Source organism: Leopardus geoffroyi, chromosome B2 (assembly GCF_018350155.1).
Source record: "Leopardus geoffroyi isolate Oge1 chromosome B2, O.geoffroyi_Oge1_pat1.0, whole genome shotgun sequence".
Classification (NCBI taxonomy): Eukaryota; Metazoa; Chordata; class Mammalia; order Carnivora; family Felidae; genus Leopardus; species Leopardus geoffroyi.
Window position 1 is genome coordinate 130,135,877 of NC_059332.1, and position 13,386 is coordinate 130,149,262.

At 41.4% G+C, this 13,386-nt stretch overlaps 1 protein-coding gene across 5 annotated transcripts in view; it reads left to right on the forward strand.

The window, feature by feature from the left end:
• The window catches only part of STX11 (syntaxin 11), a 47,658-nt gene extending 35,235 nt beyond the window's left edge, over positions 1–12,423 (forward strand). For all 5 annotated transcript variants that reach the window (XM_045499912.1, XM_045499914.1, XM_045499911.1 and 2 more), the window contains one exon: positions 10,388–12,423. In XM_045499912.1, coding sequence (XP_045355868.1) covers positions 10,388–11,256 — 869 coding nt within the window. In that variant the 3' untranslated portion in view covers positions 11,257–12,423. The remainder of the gene's footprint in view (positions 1–10,387) is intronic.
• Positions 12,424–13,386: the final 963 nt, after the last annotated feature.

A 13,386-nucleotide genomic window follows, 5' to 3' on the forward strand; every position in this document is an offset into this window, starting at 1 on the left:
CAGGATTAGAATCAGTGGCTCATAGGACTTTGTCTACGAGAAAGAGAGTATGAAAAAAACATGTAAAGATTCTGTGAGATTGTCCTTTAACCGACATTATGAGTTGGGAAAGAAAAGGTCATTAATGATTCTCAAAAACTTGATCGGTTTTCCTTTTTTAAAAAATACCCCATGGAATAGTTATAAAATATGAAAGTTTAATCAAAGATATATTGGACTCAACATTTATTCCCCTTGATGTTTTCTTCCTACATTTATTCCCCTTGATGTTTTCTTTTGTCTTTCCTAGGCACAAGTTTGGTTCACATTCCAGGGCCAAAGCCAAATCAGTCATAGGATACAGCAGCTGTTTTTGTTTGTAAATGCTAATACAGATAAGACTGGAAAAACTTGTATAGATGATTTGAACCTTGATCCTGGAGTGCTCTTCTCTTCACTCCCTCCCTTACCAAACTCATTCGTTAGCTTTTCCTCTGTTATCACTTTCATGCTCCTGACTGTAAAACTCCTATTTCCAAGTATCAGTGCTTTGTTATTTCAAGCACTTAGGTCAGTCCTAACTACAGTGAATCAGTTATAAGAGAATTATCTACGAATGTTAATTCCGTGGACTTTTGGCAAGTTGTGATGAGTTACTCCTGCCTGATAGAGTAACAGAGGCTCTAATAGCCAAAACATTGCAGTGTTGTTGGGGAAACTCTTGATGTAAGGAAATTATTATGAGAAAGAAGGTGATGGTTCTAATGGTGAAAAGATTTTCACGTGTTCATTCAGATCTAGGTTATTAGATGCTGATAATTGTTGCAGCTACAAAACCTCAACTAGGGAAGGGGATACGGTCTGAATGCTCGTGTCCTTCAAAATTCACATGTTGAAATCCTAATCCCCAGTGGGACTTTGGAAGGCAGTTAGGTCATTAGGATGAGGTCTTAATGAATGGGATTAATGCCCTTATAAAATTAGCCCCAGAGAGTTTGCTTGGCCCTACTGTATTGTGAGGACTCAGCGAGAAGACAGCCATTTATGAACCGGGAAGCAGGCCACACCAGGAGCCTTGCTGGCCCCCTGATCTCAGACTTCCAGCCTCCAAAGCTGTGAGAAGTAAATTTCTGTTGTTTATAAGCCACCCTGTTTGTGGTATGTGATAGCAGTTCAAACGCACTAAGACAGGAAACAGTTCCCAGAAGATTAAAGACTTCAAAGCGTTCACTATAAGTCTCTGGAAAAAGAAGCTAGTGTAGCTTTTGTGGTCACATTTTCTGGATTCAGGCCTCAGATCCACATTTATGAAATTTGTGATTTTAAGCAAGTTGTTTAATTCATTAGGCCTCAAGTTTCCTCCTCACCTGTAAAAACAGGGATGACAATAGGGCCTCACAGGGATTGCACGGTGCTTGGTGCTGTGTTGGGCACTCTACAAATACCTGATAAATGTTAGCCATAGAGCAGAATGCAGATGCAGATTTGAATACAGGAGTGGCTGCTTTGATGTACAGTGTGTATCTGCAGAATGCATTCAAAAGCATATTGCTGTAAGTAAAATCCCCACTGGCTGTTTACTGGCCATGCATATCAGACTGCCCTCGCTTCAGACACTGGCCAAAAAGTATGATTGAGGGAACTGAAAAGCAAAGATTTCAGGGAGCATCAAATGAGTAGAGTGATTGAAAAGTAGAGACTATCTGCTCTTTTAGATTAGATTCTCCCAAAATGCTTTGGAAAAACTCTTGGCTTTGCTTTAGAGAGGAAACACGACATTTATTATTATTTCTTCTAGCCTCAGAGTTTTATAATTGTAATCCATCTTGACTCCCACTCCTCAGACTCTGAAATTGTGCTTTGAGTGAACCCCAGGAAATTAAACAATTGTGTTCTTGCCAATGCACTTTGGATCCAACGCAACTTTTTGTTTTAGAGCAGCAGCAAAAAGATAAGACCTTTTAGGAACTGTTTCTATTTTAGCCTATAATTTTCAGAAGTTCATTTTTTTTTTTTTTAATTTTTTTTTTCAACGTTTATTTATTTTTGGGACAGAGAGAGACAGAGCATGAACGGGGGAGGGGCAGAGAGAGAGGGAGACACAGAATCGGAAACAGTCTCCAGGCTCTGAGCCATCAGCCCAGAGCCCGACGCGGGGCTCGAACTCACGGACCGCGAGATCGTGACCTGGCTGAAGTCGGACGCTTAACCGACTGCGCCACCCAGGCGCCCCTAGCTTATAATTTTCAGAAGTTCAAAGAATGATCTTTACCTCTTAGATGTGCCATTTTTTTTTTAAATCAGGAAACAGAGCAGAATACCAGGTTTTACTCGTTTGAGTGAAATTATTTGTGGATCTGAATCCACCTGTTTGGGAAAGTACACTTGTTGCTGGTTAAGGGTTGTGTTCCTATGGTGTGTCCGGAAAGGTGACTGCTAACTTACTATGACATAGGACCTATGGGACTCCTGGCCCCACCAGATGTCTGTGGTGCTGCTTGGACAGGAGGGACTGGACAAGGTGGCCAAGAAAGGAGTGTTCAAGGCAACCATACAGGGCTGTGCAGACTGCACCCCATACCCAGATGATTCGCCACAGAGAGAGACTAGAAATCCATCCCATGCCCAGTTTGCCAGATGCTGTGCCCTGGTGTAGGGCTGCATCGCTCAGAGAAGGGGGCACTCTTCTAGCATTCACGAGGATGTCATATGGTCCCTGCACAAAGGCTCATGAAGGTTCCATATGGACCAGTGGTGGGCCTAGGCATAAAGACACATTCTGATTTGTAATCATCACTTTATGTTTACAAGACTTAAAAAATTGCTCTGAAACCAGGACTTAGGAACTATAGATTGTACAATCTGAAAATAAGACCATGGGCACTTCATTATTGCAGTAAGGAGTCATTACTCAAAAGTCCTCATTTGGAACATCTATCTGGGGGCAGGATCTTTTTAGTTTTATTAATAGCTATAACTGTATACAAAGCCAATGTGTGTGTATGTGTCTCTCTCTCTAAATGTGTTTTATTTAGTTCCTATTGAAACAAGAATCCTAAACTTTCTGAACTCAAGTAAAGAGAAATAAAGTCTCTAAAACATTTCTTTGTCATAAATACAAAAAGGACGGCCCTTCTGTGCTTTTGGGTTTGTTCCCCTCCTGAAATCTACAAGTTGAGTTTCATAATAAACCTCACATGGTTGGTACATTGCCCTGCGTGGAATTGTGTATCCCCATGTCTGAAGCTTCTCACTGCTTGCAAAGATACTTTAACATATTGCTGTGAAACAAAGAAAGGTTTTGTTTTCTGGTAATAGGCGAAATTTGCTTAATGTATAATGTATAGATTATATAAAGACCTTAAAAAATTTTTTTTAATGTTTATTTATTTTTGAGAGAGAGAGAGATAGAGCACAAGCAGGGGAAGGGCAAAGAGAGAGGGAGGCACAGAATCTGAAGCAGGTCCAGGCTCCGAGCTGTCAGCACAGAGCCCAATGTGGGGCTTGAACCTACAAACTGTGTATAGTCCTGAGATCAGGACTTGAGCCGAAGTCAGACACTTAACCGACTGAGCCACCCAGGCACCCCTATAGAGCCCTTTTAAATTGATTCCCTCTTTAAAGTTCTTATCTCCAAATACAATTGCATTCTGAGGTGCTGGGGTTAGGGCTTCAATATGTGAATTTGGGTGGGTTATACAATTTAGCTGTAACCATGTATGAACGGGTTTGTTCTTGTTCCCCTTAGAATAAGTAGGTGTAAAGTTCTTCTTTTATGATCAGAAATATAACCATGTTGTGTTTACAGAAATATGACCATGTGTTGTGTTGACAACGGTTCCCTTACAGGCAAGTAGGAACTTTCATAGTTGTTCTTTGTAGCATCGAGTATACAGACTAGGTATGTATTATACCCCCCACTCATTGACCTTCGGAGGTATGCAGAGACCTACCTTCTGAATCTTTCATTTCCTGTCTTTCTGAATCTTTCCCTGTTGAGTTTGTTCAAGATTGCTCCCAACCTGCTATTATAAGTTGTCCAGAACTGCATTATATTCATGAATAAAAAACTGCCATGATAATTATCTATGGAATGGGTCACAAGTTTGGGTGTGCACTGGCATCACCTGGAGATCACCCTAAATGTACTGAGTCAGAAACTCCAGGGGACCAGGCATCTGTACTGGTTGCGGCTCTCCAGAAGAGTCTATCGCTTCCTGAAGTGTGAGAACTACTGAGCTACCACGACTTCTCTGTTCCTATATATTTTTGTACATAAGTTCTATCTAATTGCCCAATGAAAGAAGGCTTAGGAAACTTCCTCTTCCTTCCCTGTGGGATCTTGTTCTCCAGACAGATGATATGCATGCCTGAAAAAATTAGAAGACATAAGCAGATTTCTGGTAGTTGGTCATAAAATTTCTTTTGAATTCTTCATCTCTTTGTGAATCAAAGCACATTTTAGCATTATTTTAGCAACTTTATGAATACAGTTTACTAAAATTTATTACGTTATTCTTCGTCACAGTGAGATAGGACAGTCAATAGAATTGTTTGATTTTCCCTTCTTGTTTTCCTTAGTTTCATTTTTAGGATCTCACAGTACAGAATTAAGCCACTGGATGTGTAGGTTAGTTTGAAGTTTTTTCTGTACCTGCTTCTATATTTTGGTGTGACTACAGCAAGGAATACATTTTAACCTTTTGGGGGACAGTCTTAGAAACAGCTTCTTGGTTGACATTTTTTTTCTATTTTTGTTTTTTTCTAATTTTTTTTTTATTTATCAGTTTTGAGAGAGAGAGAGGAAGCATATGAATGGCGAAGGGGCAGAGAGAGAGGGGAACAGAGGGTCCAAAGCGGGTTCTGTGCTGACAGCAGAGAGCCCCCTGTGGGGCTCGAACTCACTAATCGTGAAATCATGGCCTGGGCCAGAGTCGGATGCTCAACTGACTGAGCCACCAAGGTGCCCTGTATTTTTGTGTTTTTTAAATTTCTTTTTTCTTTTTAATTTTTCCAAGTTTTTATTTAAAACTCGAGTCAGTTAACATACTCAGTGTAATATTAGTTTCAGGTGTAGAATTTAGTGATTCATCACTTATGTTTGCCACCCACTGCTCATCACAAGTGCCCTCCTTAATACCCATCACCTGTTTTACCCATCCCCCTGCCCACCTTCCCTCCAACCCTCTGTTGTCTATCATTAAGAAGCTGTTTCCTGGTTTGCCTCTCTCTTTCCGCCCACCCCACGTTCATCTATTTTGTTTCTTAAATTTCACATATGAGGGAAATAACATGATATTTGCTTTTCTCTGACTTGTTTTGCTTAGCATAATACTCTCTAGCTCCATTCACGTTGTTGCAAAAGGCAAGATTTCATTCTTTTTGATGGCTGAGTAATACTCCACTGTGTACATAGGCCACATCTTTTTTATCCATTCACCAGTCGATGGATACGTGGGCTCTTTCCATAATTTGGCTATTGTTGATTGTGCTGCTATAAACATTGGGGTACATGTATGCCTTCAAATCAGCATTTTTGCATTCTTTGGGTAAATACCTAGTAGTGTGATTGCTGGATCATAGGGTAGTTCTATTTTTAACTTTTTTCGGGCACCTCCATACTGTTTTCCAGAGCGACTACACCAGTTTGCATTCCCACCAACAGTGTAGAAGCATTCCCCTTTCTCTGCATCCCCACCGATACCTGTTGTGTCCTGTGTTGTTGCTTTTAGCCATTCTGACTAGTGTGAGGTGATATCTCATTGTAGTTTTCATTTGTATTTCCCTAATGATGAGTGATTAGCATCTTTCTTTGTGTCTATTAACCATCTGTATGTCTTCTTTGGAAAGATGTCTATTCATATCTTCTTCCTATTTTAAACTGGGTTATTTGCTTTTTGGGTGTTCAGTTTTATAAGTTCTTTGTATGCTTTGGATACTAACCCTTTACCGGATATGTCATTTCCAAATATCTTCTCTCCTTCCAAAGGTTGCCTTCTAGTTTTGTTGTTTCTTTCCTTTGCTGTGAAGAAGATTTTTCTTTTTATGAAGTCCCAATAGGTTATTGTTGCTTTAGTTTCTCTGCCTCAGGAGTCATATCTAATAAGAAGTTGCTATGGCCAATGTCAAACAGGTTACTGCTTGTGTTCTCTGCTAGGATTTTGGTTGACTTCCTTGTAGTTTTCCTAATGCTTGCTCCCTGGCAGAAGACCTCTGGGTCAGTGGGAGTAACTCATCTGGGGTGGGTTGGGTCAGGCCAGGTGGGCAGGAAGGCAAGGTAAAGACCACCTTCTTGTCTACACCCCCATAGAGAATCTTTAATTCTCCACACTGTTTCTTTCTGTCTCCTTACCTGATTATGGACTTGAGCGTTCAGATGAACTTAGGCCTTCACTTGATTTAGAATCCATGCCTTTATGGTTTTGAGGTCTTGAGAAGGAATGACTACCTCTAAACATCTTCCTCCAAGGCCATTTTCTGTGTGATCAAAGTGTGTTTTTCTCTTCATATTATGAATGAGATGATTCCCCCCCAGTAGCTTTTTACTGGCTTTAGGGTAGTAATACAGAGCATGGGACCTGTCTAGGACTAGTGGGAAACCAACAAACAGATTCCTGATGTTGTGGTGTGTGTTGCTTTACCTTAACCACCCAATGACCTTCTACAGTAGTGCCAACCAATTTTTGGCCAGAAAGCAAGGATGACACCTATTATTACCTTGGTCATCAAAATTCATCCATTCTCTGTACTGTCTCCCTGTTGCATAGTAGACTGTATTAGATACTAACTTAAGCAGATAGATACATCTTAACTCCACACCTTCTAGCTGAAGCACTTTTCCCAGGTCACATCAGGTGTTAACTGATTGCAGTACATGTGTCTTAAAGAAGGACCTTAAGAAATTAATCCTTCAAGCAAATAATATTTATAGTCTTGGGGGATTTTATTGAATTATAAAATCTACACGGGCATCGTAAAAATTCTGGAAAACAGAAAAGCACAAGGGAGTAATTAAAATCTTTCATGATGCCACAATTCAAAGAAAACAACTATTAACATTTTGACATATATTACTTAAGTCTTTGTTTCAGGATGTGTGTGTGGTTGTGCACAGGCTCTTCCCTTTACCTACCTTGTCTACCTGAGATGGTATTTACACTCCCATACTGTTAGACAGCCTCCTGAACTGCCATTGTTTATCAGCCAACAGCTCATTTTTACACATTTAAAATATTTCTGAATTTCTGTAAAAACTGCATGGTGAGGGAGTTACTTGCAGCAGTGAGCTTCACACACTCTTGCATGTAGCCTTAGAATAAATGTATATGTGACAAAACAAATACACATTTTAAAAGCTTTTGATACCATTGCTAACCTCCCCTCCAGAAAGATTCTATCAATTTTCTCTCCTACCAGCATTTTTTCGGAGTTCCCAGAATCCTCACCAATTTTTAAACATCGTCATCATTTTTTTTTTTTTTTTAAATCCTGCCAACTTGGTGGGGAAAAAAATCTCAGTGGTTTAATTTGCATTTCCTTGTTTAGTAGTAAAGTCCGTCCTGATTCACTTTTATATATTTCCTGAAGAAGTTTCATGTGGTGGTTAAGTGGGACTGCTCTGGGGCCCAGCTGTTCACTTCCTGGCACCCAAGGGTAGGTTCCTTAATCTCCCTGCGCTCACTTACCATCTCTGATAATGACAGCACTTAGTTCATGGAGTCTGTATGAAGAGTGAAGAGAGTACCATGTGACAAGTGCCTAGAAAGCACTTGGCATTACAGTAAGCACCTGATACATATCAGCGCCTCTTATGTTCTCGAGCATTTATATTTCTTCATGTAGGAGTTGCCTTTTCATTTTCTTTGTCTGGGCAAGTGGTTTGGTTTTGTTTGGTTATGGCAGAAGGTTTTAATGTATTAAGTAGGTTAACCCATTACCTGCCATATATTACAATTTCCCCCAATTTGTGGTTTGTTTTAAAATTTTGTTCAAAGTGAGGAAATATTTGGATATTAGGAAATTCAAACTATGGGATGGCATCGTTTTGGTTCAGCCTAGGTCTTTTTTCTGCCCCTCAGTCCTGCCTCTGGAAGACTCACTCCCCTATCACTGGGGAGATCGGGTATTGACTTTTGTCACCAGATAGCAGAAATGGCATTTTAAGCAGGATAATTTGTTATATTAAAAATCACCATCTTAGGGGCGCCTGGGTGGCTCAGTCGGTTGAGCGTCCAACTTCGGCTCAGGTCACGATCTCGCAGTCCGCAAGTTCGAGCCCCGCGTCGGGCTCTGGGCTGATGGCTCGGAGCCTGGAGCCTGCTTCTGATTCTGTGCCTCCCTCTGTCTCTGCCCCTCCCCCGTTCATGCTCTGTCTCTCTCTGTCTCAAAAATAAATAAACGTTAAAAAAAAAATTTTTTTTAAAAATCACCATCTTGGAATAAAACTTCTGCTTAATTTGTGTAAATAATGCTTATGGAAGATGAGAGGCTATGGTTAATATTTCACCCATTTCCCATTTATCACTAAATCCAACTTGTCAGCATTCCATGGCAAAATAAAATTAATTACTTCAATTTGGGAGAAGCTTTTAATTTGAGATCAAGATGCCTCAGAGATGGAGTATACATTACATGCTACTATGTTTTCCTTCTTTTCTGCAGATTATACAGCAGAAAGAATCTTTGTAGCCACAAAATCTTGTTCATGAGGGGAAAATGTTCATTATTTTGGCATATATACACGCAACTAAAAATTAAAATGTTTCACTTCCTGGAAAAAAATGTGGACATAGAGAACATTATTTTAACTTGCTAAGTAGAAAAATAATCAGAACCACCCTATGAAAACATGGAAATTCTGCTTGAGCTGCTGACTTGTTTCAAAAAGCCATTTAAAGTGGCAAATATTTCTACTGTGTGATCGTTAAATGGGAGTGTGTTATATTATTGCTACGAGGGTTATGTATGATTGAAATTTCCCATCTAAAAAAATTTTAAGTAGTTGTGTTAATGATGCTTAACCACTAAGGACCTTGGGGAAAACTGAATGTCTTTCATTTCTGACTCTTCATCTGGTTACGCTATGTGATTGCTGTCTAGATGTGTGTCGTCTTTCTGCTCACCTCTCTACTTATTAAACTTACATTAAACACTTAACTGCTTCCTTATCTCTTCACTTTTAATATCTTCCATCAGAATATATTCTCAGGGGCGCCTGGGTGGCGCAGTCGGTTAAGCGTCCGACTTCAGCCAGGTCACGATCTCGCGGTCCGTGAGTTCGAGCCCCGCGTCAGGCTCTGGGCTGATGGCTCAGAGCCTGGAGCCTGTTTCCGATTCTGTGTCTCCCTCTCTCTCTGCCCCTCCCTCGTTCATGCTCTGTCTCTCTCTGTCCCAAAAATAAATAAACATTTAAAAAAAAAAAAAAAAGAATATATTCTCAGACTTTTTCCTCCCAAACACTCAAACTGAAGTATGTATCAATAAACAGAGGAGCAAGGGAATTTCAACTCTCAAATTCTGTACTGCCTTATTAGATTTTAGTCTTTATTTTGTTGTTTTACTCAAGTATGTTTTACTTTTATAACATTTTTAAGAGAAAAAAAAATTAAGTCATGATTTATATGGTAACTGTTTTAAGAATCGTCATGATGTATGGGATTGGGGATGCTTACTGGTGCTGAAAAAGGCAACAAACAAACATCAAACAAACAAAAAACCAGAGGGCACTTAGAGCTAGCCTCACAGCCTTGTAAGTAACCTTGATTGTCCTTATTTAAACATTTTTATTCTTCCAAATCTTTTCTTCTTATTTTTCCTTATTCTGTCTGTTTTGATTCGCAATTATTGGAAAACATAAAGCAAGAAAAAGTGATTGGTTCTCAATGCAATCTAAAATTGCAAATTGCAGGGGCGCCTGGGTGGCGCAGTCGGTTAGGCGTCCGACTTCAGCCAGGTCACGATCTCGCGGTCTGTGAGTTCGAGCCCCGCGTCGGGCTCTGGGCTGATGGCTCAGAGCCTGGAGCCTGTTTCCGATTCTGTGTCTCCCTCTCTCTCTGCCCCTCCCCCGTTCATGCTCTGTCTCCCTCTGTCCCAAAAATAAATAAACGTTGAAAAAAAAAAAAATAAAATTGTAAATTGCTGATTGAGTTCTGGGCACCTGTAATAATGAACTGCACATGCCTTATGGGCTATAAAGTATGACTGTGTTCATGCCTCTCTGTCATATTAGTCCTTTACTTGTAAGCAACATGTCAGAGAATATTTAGCTCCTTTAGTGTGTTAGTTACCTACACCCAGCGATAAAGAATTGGAAGTGCTGTGCAGAACATTTCTTTATTTTAAGCTTCAGTTCTCTCGATGCAAATATTGGACTCCTCTGGAGGAATTTAACCCCAGTCTCTACTTGCAGGCAAAATGAAGGACCGGCTGGCCGAACTTCTGGAGGTAACCAAGAACTATGACCAGCAGTTCCCAGACGGGGACGACGAATTTGACCCGCCCCATGAGGACCTCGAGTTCGAGACGGACCACATCCTGCAGTCCTTGTACCGAAACATCCAGGACCTTCAGGATGAAAACCAGCAGCTGATGACGGACGTGAAGCGGCTGGGGAAGCAGAACGCCCGCTTCCTCACGTCCATGCGGCGCCTCAGCAGCATCAAGCGGGACACCAACACGATCGCCAAGGACATCAAGGCGCGGGGCGAGAACATCCACCGCAAGCTGTGCGCGATGAAGGCACTGAGCGAGGAGGCCGAGGCCCAGCACGGCGCGCACTCGGCGGTGGCGCGCATCGCGCGCGCGCAGTACAGCGCCCTCATGCGCACCTTCCAGCGCGCCATGTACGAGTACAACCAGGCCGAGATGAAGCAGCGCGACAACTGCAAGATCCGCATCCAGCGCCAGCTGGAGATCATGGGCAAGGACGTCTCCGGCGACCAGATCGAGGACATGTTCGAGCAGGGCAAGTGGGACGTGTTCTCCGAGAACTTGCTGGCCGACGTGAAGGGCGCGCGGGCGGCCCTCAACGAGATCGAGAGCCGCCACCGCGAGCTGCTGCGGCTGGAGAGCCGCATCCGCGACGTGCACGAGCTCTTCTTGCAGATGGCGGTGCTGGTGGAAGAGCAGGCCGACACGCTGAACGTCATCGAGCTCAACGTGCAGAAGACCGTCGACTACACCGGCCAGGCCAAGGTGCAGGTGCGCAAGGCCATGCAGCACACGAAGAAAAAGCCCTGCCGGACCGTCTGCTGCTTCTGCTGCCCCTGCCTCAACTAGCAGGTCGGCCCCGGCCACCACACCACACCGCCGACCGAAATGGCTGGGAAGCACACTGGGGGAGGTTTGGGGGCCCTCTGCACCGGAGTTGCCCCAATCCTTCTGGACCTCTGTCCTCAGAGGAAGAAAAAATCTTGAGGTGCGAGAATTCCAGCCCGGCTTGTGTTTGGGAGGATGGCTGATGCCATCCAGTGTTTCTTCAGTAAAGCAGATCCCTACTGAAGTTGGGTGAGGTCATTATATGGCACATGGCACGCTTTTCCTCTTAACGGAAGCCAAATAAGGAACTGACGTTGCAGCTTACCGTGTAGGCTAAATGTCCAAGGCACGAACGCTTCCTAATGAAACTAGGAGGAAGTCGGTTCTGCATCGGCTGGTGATGCGGCTGGTGATGGCATGAACTCATTGTCGACACTTAAAATTCATTTACCTTATCCTGAAAGTCCCTTGGTTCTGTCCAGTTTCTCAGGACATCGATCTTGGGGAAAACCGTACATCTTTCATTTCTGATTCTTCGTCTGGTTTATCCTGTGTGGTTCCTGCCTAGATGTATATCTTCTTTCTGTCCACCTTCCCTACTTATTAAAATCATATTTAACACTCATTATTTCCTTATGTTTTTCACTTTTAATATCTCCTGTCAGGATATATTTTGGATATTTTTAAGCACTGAGTTTTGAACAGGCACTCAAATGGAAGTATGTATCACTCACATTTTATATATTTTTCGTAAATAATTTAAAACGTATCTTTTTACTTGATAATACAAATACACATAAGTATATAAATGTAAAGGACTAATATTAATGCACGTACACAATGACCAATTAGTTTAACTTGACTTTTGTAAATATGGTCTATAAATATCCAGAGCAGCACTTTTACTGGTCGTTGGTATTGGTTTGCTTGCTTGAGTTTACCTGACTCCCATGTCTGTGGTCTAGTTTGTGTCACAATTTTCTTTTGAACCCCTCTGCGTTGGTTATGGTGGTAGAGACAGGCATCAAAGGCTAAAATGCATACAGAACTACAGATAATAAAACAACATTCTTGAAACTATTACTTTTGTTTTACTGCGGACCATTTCTTTTGTGTACTGAAATGGAGTAACTTAAAATAAAATAATCTTTTTTTCAATTTCGTTTAATAAACATTACATTATAATAACCCCTTTGTGTGTTTGTACCTTGACCGTTTAAATCTTATTTTTTCAATTATTATTCTTAAGAATTCTTCTACTGGCTGCATTAGATTGCAACATCTGGCTGGAATTCTGATTCAAAGGGGACAAAATGAAAAAGAATTAGCTTGTGGGTGTCTAGCTTTCTCTCCTGAGTTACTTAAAATAGCTTAGCAAATCGTCACGTTTTAGAAATTTGGTTTTGTTGGCAAACTTTGTAATGCCCTTACCCACATTTGCCATATTTCCTGTTTCTCTTCGGAGTCAACTCTTAACTGTTTTTACGTCATTATTTAATACAGGAGCAAGTTTACTCAGCAGCCAAAACTCTCAGGTCCTGCAGATGGTGAAATTTTTAAAGGAGTAGAAGGAAGAGTGTGTGAACTCTTTGAAACTCGCTGACTAACCTGCAGATGCCCGTGAAAATCTAGCCCTGCGCCTAATTTTAATTTCGTGGTTAAATACGAGAATTGTGGAAACCAAGTTCTGCTGGGTTCCTCTCAGATGCCTCCAACTTTTCTTTCTCAGCTCACCCAGGGATATGTTTCACCTTTAACTGAATTTCCTTTCCCTAAGGGAAAAAAGTCTTCACACAGCTCCATTGCTCTGTCTTTCATTGTAAAGACGCGATATTATGTATACAAACCGCCAGCTAGTTTTCTCAAGACAGAATAGTTCATGAATTTGACTTGTTTAAACCCATAAAGCATTTCCTTTGCCTAGAACTAGTCATAAAAGTAAACGAGTTTGCAGGCTGTGTGTCTTTTTTAATTCCTCAAATTTCACATTGGAAAATTAGGTAAAAAATACAGTTTCATATACTAACAGATTAGTGAACTGTTGCTTATGACAAGGTAAGAATTTTTCTTCCTGCTTATTAGTAACTCTCTGAGTGTCACATAGTAGTTAAGAGCACTGATTCATGACCCCACTCGCTCAGTTTAAATCCT